We start from the raw sequence: 9955 nt of genomic DNA on the forward strand, positions 1-9955 counted from the left end.
AGAGAGAGAGAGAGATGCTGGCGTTGCTTCAGAGTTCAGGCTCATCTACGGATTACATGCAGGTTGGAAACTTCCTGGCGTGCTTCACTGCCCTCCTCGAACCCATCATCGCTTTTAACCATCATTAAGTTTCAAAAACAACAGTCATGTTTGACTTGGAGGAATGTTTCTCATCCCAGCTTGGACCCCAGACTTTCTATCAAGGTTTCCTGGAGGGAAAAGTGGAGATTCAGTTGAAACATAACTCGCACAGTTTCTGTGGACTCAGATGGAAAATATAACTCAACATGAACAAGTGTCTGTAAATGTAGAAACAAGGAGACAGGGATGTTTTTTATATGAGCTCAGCAGGAAGTGTAGTCAGTCTGATGCTGAATAACACGATGTGTGTCAAAACTGGCATGTTTGAAAAAGACAGCTTTGAAGTACACATTTCAAACATCCCTCACTCATCAATATCATCTCCTGGACAGTGGCCAATCACAAACATGTCTCATCTTCTATGCACCTACATGAAAACATCTCTGTCAAATAAAGCAGAAAACGTGGAGTGATTTAGAAATGGTTCCACATGACGGGTGTCCTCAAAGCGTTCAATCCAACTCTACAGTTTACAGTCCTCTCAGTTTGTGACAGATCATCACGGCGGTTCAGACATTGCTAGAGATGGTTGACAATATATAAACATGTTAATAATATTCTTTAAATAGTTTGTTTAAGTTTGTTTGGGGAAATCTTGGTGGACAGTGCCTGAGACAAGGTCTCGTGTCATTCCTGCTCAAAACCTCACAGAAACTTTGCCATACGGGCAGTAAGTAAGGGATAATGTAAAGTGAGCAGGTTGTTATTGTGGAATGGAACCCTGACAGGGTGAGCAGGCTTTGTCACAGCCTGAAGGGGTTAAAAAATAGTCTGTTACACTCACAGTGAGAGCTGCGTCCATAGCAACGGTTAACTCTGATGGTGAAGTAAGACACGGTGAACGGGCCGTTTCATGTATACTGAATGAGCCGTCTTCAGTTTTGCCGATCTCTCTGTGGTAGCCTTCAGTTTTTGCACCGTTTAACCTTTATTACTTTCTCTCCGCTGTTTTGTCTCTTTTCTTTTTTCCCTCTGTAAACAGACCGACGTCAAATTTACCGGACTCCTTACGGCGGATTGATATGATTACAGTTAGTCCTCTGGATTGTGTGATTAGTGCCAAATCCACAGCAACAGTCTGTTATTGAAAAATAACAGACCTCGGAATGCCGTAATTAACCAATCAGAATCAACCCTTTTCATCCGGATGGATTAGATCAATTAATTAGTTTTACCTTCCTGGCATCATTATTTTCCCGTCATGAATCCATCGTCAAAGCACACTGAAATCATGAAGACAAACCGCTGCATGGAAGAAAACATTCATTCATCTAAAAACACATTCATAGAAATATGCAAACTCAATCATTTGGAGTGGAAAGATGAGAAAAAAAGAGGTAGTGGCAACAAGAAGCGAAGTCATGACTTTTATTTTTCTTGCTTAACACAATGAATGTTTTCCTGCATGCAGACAAAGCCCACTCAAACTTGATTAGTTGTAATTACTCAGACTACAAAAACAGACACAGGCACATATTCCATATATGTGAACGAGTAAAAAAGGACTGTGTATACATTTCAGACTCGATTGTATTGCTGTTACTTTTGCTACACTGCCAACTACAGGGTGGGGGTGCACTGACAAGGGTAAAAGGCTTGTTAAGGTCTTTGTGGGTGGTGTGAGAATAAGACAAAAACTATTGTCCTGTATTGAACGGCATTCAATCCAGAGATGAAAGTTCCAAGACAAAAGGTGGCCAATAAAAACAACATGTTAGTACTTTGTCGTGACTCAACGCTTGGTCATTCACTGTATTGCATAAAGCTGTAAAAGCCCTTCATTAGGTAGTGAATACCATTTGGTGCACTGATACAACTTGTAACCCTCAAAGCAATGACGCAAACATGTTCTGGAGCAGATCCCACAGGTCAAAGAGGAAACTGGATGTGTGGGCCAATGAAAACATGGAGGAGAGGTGAAAACAAAGAGGAACCACAAGGAAAGTCATGAAGACAAATGGCACTGAGCAGGGCTCATTGGAGAGGCTGACTGGGGATTTTTCCCCCATATCAAGCCAAGTGTAGTAAGTCAAATGAGTCAAGAAGGATCCAGGCCGAGCCGTGTACAGCTTTGTAGTCGTTTCAGTGTGTTGTTGATGTGTTACATACGGTCCTTATGAAACTGGAACGTGCTTTCTCTGATACCTTTGGATCGAGCTCAACTCATTTATTTAGGATTATGGACTACACACAGAAACGCCGTGTAGCACTGATTCAATTTAGCAATAAATATACATGTGATGAGATTCTGTAAAGTCCCCCAAGCAGCTCCTTCAGGATGTAACATTCACCACACTTCAGGGATCTGAAGTTTTGTAAAGCTGTTTCTGATACAAAGCTGGTAATTTGCCACATTGCGGATGTTAAAGAGCATCCAAAGAGAAATTCTGTCCGGATGGGGATACCGGAAATATTCATATCAAATGATGAGTATCTGGGCAGTAGTTGAGGAGATACCTGCTCCGTTGTTGGATAGAGGAATGGACTAACCTACTGATTAACTAACTCATCCCAGACGCTACCAGGGTAAAAACATGAATCATCTCCATCAGAGAGACCGCTGTGATTGATGGTCGTGGTCCCAGCTCACCCAGACACTGCTTCTGACCCTGAGACAGCAAGCTGAATATTGAAAGCATCAAGAACCACACAGGTAGCCCGCAGGGAAAACTTCCCACGCAACTCAAACTCACTGTAAAACTGGAGATACTTGCTTGTAACTACGCTTTCGCATGCGCATGATGGCTGCCACGCATTCACTGCCTCTGTTTGGAGCGTCAGCAGTGCACGTCCTCAACAATTAATGCTACGTGTAGGCAAAATACTGTTTGCACATGAGCAGTAGGGGCAGTGTAGAGGCAGAGGGGATGTGATAGGGTCAACACAGCAGCAGGGACAACAAGGGCAGAAAGTTCTTAAGACAAGCTGATAAACCAGGTCCACAATGATCCACATCTGTACGACGTGTCGTTGCCACTGCACAGAGACAAACATGCCTGTCAAACAGCTGCAGACAGATAAGTTCTGTTTTAGAAGTCGACGTGGAAACCTGCAAAACTAAATGGGAACCGTTACGTCCGTGCACGGAGGAACATGTTGGAGAGACGGAGCGGGGACAGTGCAGACGGTGTGTTCCCTCCGAACACATGAAAGTTCTTACACGCGTAGTGCAAAGACGAGTATGTGAACAATTATGTTCATGACGCAGACGGTTATGTTTGCGAACGCACGGTTAAAAAAACAAGAATATCTCCGGCCTAAGGCAACCAAACTAGTCATTGCACCAAAGCGGCGCAATGACAAGTGACAAATACTTTTGAATTAAAGGTGCTTTATGTAACTTTGAGAAAATCCTCATTCCTCGTGACACGGTATTTTGGTAGTCATAACGTTAGCCAGCCTGCTAAGGTTAGCCAACCAGCTCTGACATAAATACCCTGCATGACTCCGGCCGCGGTGAACCAGCAAATCATCACAAACATTGGCGAACATTAGCCGGGCAGGGCAGGGCGGCTGGAGAGAGCTGGGATGAAGCTCTTGTGCTGTGAGAGAAAAAACGCTGCACCTGGTGAGAGAACGCTGCACGCAGGTTTTGTTTCTATGACAACAATAAGTTGTGTTTGTTGGCATTATCCATCTCCATTTCACAGCTTGCGTTTTCTCGTGTTGCAAACTGTTGACTGTCGTGGCGTAGAACGAGCTCTCGGCAGAGATACTGGCGAACGCGCAGACACGTCACATCCTCTTGTTTTGCGGAAAAAACGTCCCGAGTGCTTTACATAAAAATCAGCCCACAGGTTGTTGGGGCCGATGGAGGACGTTGGGGAAGGTCTCAATTTATCAGGTCCTCTACTGTACCTCCACACACTGGCAATAAAAAATGATATTTGATTGATGAATATATGTAAAATCTTACATATAGCCCCCTTAATGAATCAAATGACTTCGAGTAATGTGAAGTTGTCAAAGGCTCAGTGTTAACCACAACTTGGAGTAAAGCTTGCTTTTTAAGCTTCTTTGAGCTCATTGCTTTGATTTATTGCTGCACATTTATTCTATAGTCTGAGTTGCAATCGTAAACTCCTGTTGGAAACCATCTCCAGCAAAAAAGCTCTGAAACCCATTGAATGCTACTTAATCAGCATCAGAATACAGGCAGCCTATAAAGAGTAGTCCATCAACTTGGCATTGGAATTCTATAATACAGCAGACTCACAGTTTGTCCTGAGTATCAAAGTCGACAAAGCAGAACCCAAATTTGTGTCTTTTTTATTGAATGCATTCTTCTTCCATGTCAAACCCGGGATGCATGAGGAGGACTGGAACGCGTGTTGGTCCTTTTCATTCCTTTGAAAGCTGCTCTGTGGTGCATGAAGGGAAAAAAATCATGGAAACTACCCTGATCTTCCACATAGATTCTGTGTTGTGGGCCCAGTGAGCGGCTCAATAGCATTTCCTTTAACCCGGACTCTCAGCCTCCGTGGCTCTGAAGCATTATGAAAGAAAAATACACTTCTGGGTTCTGATGTTGATTTAACAACTGGAGGACTTCCAGGGCTAGTTAAGTGTCGGTGCTGAGAAGGAGGCCTGCAGGATATGAAAAAAAGTTGATGTGTGATTAGATAAGAGTTGTTAGATGTTGCTATGACGATATAAAGTGCAATAAAAAAATCATACAGAGTCTAAATAAGCTTTAACTCTTTGTTTCTATAGCCCCTTATACACTGCCAATTTAAAGCAGGATTATTACGCCTCTGTTACGTTTCGTCTTCTATGTAAAACACACGGAGGCTGAATGGTGGAGCGAAGTCGTTCTGCTCCTGAGCCGGCATCAGAGGTGAAACGGGTGGAACAGCAGGAACAGCCCTGTGTGTATATGTGAAGCAGGCGCTGTTTGTTTGCACCTCATTTTGCTTCCACAACGCGGAGCGCGATGTAAAAACACACACTGTGTAAAAAACATAGACTGTATAAAAAGATGGCCGACATGCAGCTCCCTAAAAGTGAAGCCCAACCCTCTCTGTCGCCCCCTGCTGACTGGCTGCAGTATAGCTCATAAAGCCCGCCTCCTCCATGTTAACAGATGGGACATGAGTCAAACTATAAAATCTAAATACACATCAAATACATTTTTCTCAAACATGGTTTCTGTCATTATAGTTAGTTCTTATCATGCTGATTTATGTCCAAGTGTTCATTTTTCTGACAAGTTTACTTTTAATTAGTTATTTGATGCTATAAAAATGATGATTGACAGCTCTGTTGACAAATGCTCCTGCAGCCGTTCTGTTCCGGATTAGCAGAGTGGAGACGTAACTAAAACAATCACTACAGTCATTGAAGTTTCCATACCTGTGAACGTTAACCTCAGACCAACACAGAGAAGCTGTTCTGCTGTTAAACACGCCTGCGTGCGGGATCCTTGCTGTTTCTTCGGTAAGTGAAGTGTGTGTATTGGTTAGTGAAGTGGCTACGGCCGCTTCAGTCGCCAATCTCTACAGCGCAGACTCTGGCTCCAAATGGACGTCACCATCGCAGGATGGCAGGGCCTATCACAGGGGTTATTTTGGCATCAATTTCGTACAATGGGAGCAGATGGAGACGCGTTGTCCATCTATATATACAGTCATTGTTAAAAACACACTGTGTGGGGCCGGTTTAGCTCAGCGGTTAAATCGGCAACCATAGGCTACAGAGGCTATCGTCCTGGATGTGGTGGCCCCAAGTTCAACTCCCTCCCCTCGGCCCCTTGCCGCATGTCATCCCCACTCTCTCTTCCCTCATTTCCACCACTGTCCACTCTCTAAAATAAAGTTATAAAAAGAATCTTTGAAAAAAAACAAAACACACCTCCGATGGGAGGGTGGTGAAGAGGGGGTGTGAGGGATCCTGCGTTATTTTTGTGGCCCGTGTGAGAAGACGGCCTGAGAAATTACTCGGTTTGGCATCTTTGTAAAACTGGCTTTAAACCCTGTCTCACTTTCTGGTGGCTTTGTCATAACGCAACCCTTTATTACCCATAATGCAACACAACTCCTGGCATTTCAGTTAGAGATTCAGGTGTTTGGGGTTATTAGCTGCTAATCTGAGCTGCAACCGAGATGAGAAGCAGGTAACAAAGGTCCAGAGATGGCTTTAAAAACCTTTTCACTCATTTCAGTTCTCAATCTAAATACTACATTTGTGAAGTGTCCTGAGATAACCTTTGTCATGATTTGGCACACATTAATACAAATTGATTGATATTCGGCCCATTAACTTAAAGTATGAATTCATGTAATAATGGAGTAAAACAGGAACATTAAGCTCTGCATTATTAAGCTTTAAGATATTTAGCATTTCATACAGTCATACACCACTGGTGACTTTCTGTGTTTAGTTGCACAATTAACCAAAAAAAGAAGAGACGGCTTTGGAAACTAAATGTGGAAAACCACTTTATGCATCATGTCCAGCACACAGGAAGAGTTTTAGGGTGAGGCATGAGTCAAAATGTCGAGAGTGAAGACCAAATGTTGAGATGCTTCCCTTTAATTAACTGTCCTTACACCTGGCATTAACTTTAACATGAACTTTTCAGCAGTAAAAACGTGCCGTTGTATCTTTGATCCTCTGACACACGGCAGCAGAGACGAGCTGCTATCAGTTCAATCCTCAGAGAAACTGTGAAGGCTTTAAAGGTGGCGGACGGAGCTGCGAGAAAAACTCATCATCCCAATTTAGAGTTTACTGAGATCAAATGGCTGCATGTTACTGCTTAGCACTTATCCCCCCTCTCTCACACACACACACACACACACACACACACACTCACGAACACACACACACACACACACACTCACACACACTTGACCCCGGTGACACCTGCCTTCATTGGCTCTTTTCTCTGGCTAATTTGAAAACTCTCCTTCCTAATCCTCCCCCCTGGAAAATGTTCACTGCTCTCTCTCTCTCTCTCTCTCACACTGTTTCCCTTCCTCTCTCGCCCCATTTCTTTAGCAGTTCAGGTCAATTTGAATCTGCCGTGCTGGCATGACATTAAAGAAAAGTCTGATTCAATGGCATATCAATCCAAATCTTGTTCTAACAGTTGGCAGAATGATAAAACCATCTGACAGCAGCAGCCCTCTGTGTGAAACAATAAGTTCATAATGTGAAACCAGAGTCTGAGCAGCGTTTTCTCCTCTCAGATCGTGAGGCTGAAAACACTCCGGATTAACCCTTTAGTGATGCCCTGCACACCACAACACATGATTACAGTCTGTCAGGGAAACACACTTCGGCTTTGGCTTCTCCTTCTGAGCACTGACTGTTACTAATGCACCACACACACACACGCACACACACGCACACACACACACACACACACACACACACACACACACACACATGCCATGGGACAAATTGTTGCTACTTAAAGGGTTTTTAAAGGTTATTTGTCCTCATTATTATGTGCACATGTTGTTGTTAAGCTACAGGTGATAATAAGATAAACTTCAGGGTATTTTTCTGGTTATGTTCTGGTCGTATTGATCAATTTTCCGAGGATGTTTGACATGTCGCAGAGATAGACGTTCATTTCCTCGCGGAGAGGGTACATTTTACAGGTTTAAAGACTTAGAAGGAAAAAGGTCATTTATGTAACATCTGTGCAAACATGTTCATATCAACGTTTCTCTTTTCCAGCTTTTACAAAATAAATCACAACTTGAGATTTGGAAACTCTCATGAAACAAGTTTGGAATAAATTGAAGCAGCAGGACGTTTTGTTTCCCTTCAAAATAAAGCTCCAAAAATGCTGAATCCTACAACTCCCATAATGCAACTACAAAGCATCTTCCACTTCTGCAGTGTATAATTAGGGCTGCACAATATATTGTCATCATCATCCGGATACCAACACTGGCCTGAAAGATTGTGAGAAAAAAATCTGTTGCCCCAGCTGGCCGTCAGTTACAGGAACATTTTAATATGAAAAAGAAACCCCTCTTTAAACTTGAGATTAGATTAGTTTATACACAATTCACCTTTATTGTCTCCACTGGGAGAAAGTTTGTTTTGGGAATTCCAGATTTGTTAGACTGATACCAAACTCACTTTTAAAAGGGGGAATAATTAACAGATTTCCAACATGGCGGCTGTTATTGTTCATTTTTGATTTGGAGGATTCAGCAGAATTTTGCACCGACGTGACTACGTAAAGGTTCTCACAAGCTGCTTTCTTAAACTGTTGATAACTTCATTATTATGAATAGTTTGCTCGACTACATGTGCTGCAGACAGTGCTGAGAGCATTGTAAACTGTGGAGTCAGAGCGCCCTCTGCTGGACAAACTATGTGATGACACCATTTCTTAATCACCCCAAACTTTGTTTTCCGCACTATAGTCTGTAAAAAAATATATCTCGGAAAACGTTAACACCGATAGTAATACATATTAGACCCAAATCGGCCTGATAATACCGTCTGGTTGGGTTTAAGGACAGTGTGGGATGCATTGTTGCAGTAATGCTTGTTGTAGGCCCTGACACATTATAGAGGCTTTTATTTTCCTCTGTGAAAACACATCACTGAGATTTATTCCCACCTCAGCAGGTGGGTCCGAGAGTTAAAGTGGCTGTACTCTCCACTTCTGTCCTAAGATTCACCTTTCTGTGCTGATTTCTAGCCACGTATCCGAGGTCAAACTGAAGGTGAAATCCACTGTCCCTTCTTTCCTCACACCTTGTCTTTACACTTTAATTTGCCGTGATGGGAAACAGTGATATCACCGCAAACTCCCGGGCAGAAAACGCACGAAATATCCATCAAGAATCACATGGAGGTCTCTGCAATTTCGCCCCCTCCATCACCACAACACTGATCAATTAAACAGGTGTTCCTCAGAGTTTTACTGGATCTATTTTATCCCCTAAAGCTCCACAACGAGTTAAGAGAGTAACATTTCATTATATGGCTCTGAACCTCTTTGACGGAACATCATGGAGCCTGGAGGTCTCTGGACCCCCTTACAGACAGAATCAGGTGAAACATTAGAGCCCATGTAAAAACTCAAGTTGTCACTCACCGGCTCGTCCATCTGCTCGTGCTCGTAGTAATCATAATAATCTCTGTGGCTGAAGTCGCTGGCGAGGTTCGAGTAGAGAAGATAAGCCAGAAAGAGAAATAATCCCAGGAGGTGCATGTTTATAAAGTCCAAAAGAGTTTATGATCCGAGAGGCATCAAAATTTAAAAAGCCCTCCCCGCTGTGTGCGCTCCCCTCTCCTGCTCCTGCTCACACTCTTTCATCTGGTCTCTCTCTCTCTCTCTCTCTCTCTCTCTCTCTCTCTCTCTCTCTCTCTCTCTCTCTCTCTCAGGGTCCGGTACTTCTTCCGCAGACAGACTCCTGCTGCAGCATGTGTACGCACCCCGCTGAGAATGAAAGCTCGCTCGGTCATATGGAAACACATAGATCCGGTGGGTCAGTCAGGACCGTTAAAGGCGCTAGTTAGAGGGAAACGGACGAGCTGCCTTCAAAATAAAAGCCCACAACTCTTTTGCGGTCACGACTACACAGGGTGCATAAAGATATCCATACGTTCTACTGACCTCTATCGACAAGGGATGGGAACTGCATCAAAAGACGGAAGAAAATCTAGTTATTCTTTTTAAAAACAGACGAAAACAATTTTGCCAACTCATCAGAACACAGAATCTAAAATGTTTGGACAATATAACAAAAACCCTAAATATTATACAATATGTTACAACAAAAAGTACAAGTCAGCTGGACAGCTTTTATTGAGTTGTGTTTGTCCATGTGTTGTTTTATTT

The 9955-nt window shown here is 43.1% G+C and overlaps 1 protein-coding gene across 1 annotated transcript in view; it reads right to left on the reverse strand.

Moving 5' to 3' along the window:
- vegfc (vascular endothelial growth factor c) overlaps window positions 1-9388 on the reverse strand; it is a 51684-nt gene extending 42296 nt beyond the window's left edge. The window contains exon 1 of the mRNA XM_069677036.1: window positions 9209-9388. Coding sequence (XP_069533137.1) covers window positions 9209-9325 — 117 coding nt within the window. The 5' untranslated portion in view covers window positions 9326-9388. The remainder of the gene's footprint in view (window positions 1-9208) is intronic.
- Between the last annotated feature and the right edge of the window lie 567 nt (window positions 9389-9955).

This window comes from Semicossyphus pulcher, unplaced genomic scaffold, assembly GCF_022749685.1.
Source record: "Semicossyphus pulcher isolate SPU_LCO1_2020_fin unplaced genomic scaffold, fSemPul1.0.p SCAF_27, whole genome shotgun sequence".
Lineage (NCBI taxonomy): Eukaryota > Metazoa > Chordata > Actinopteri > Labriformes > Labridae > Semicossyphus > Semicossyphus pulcher.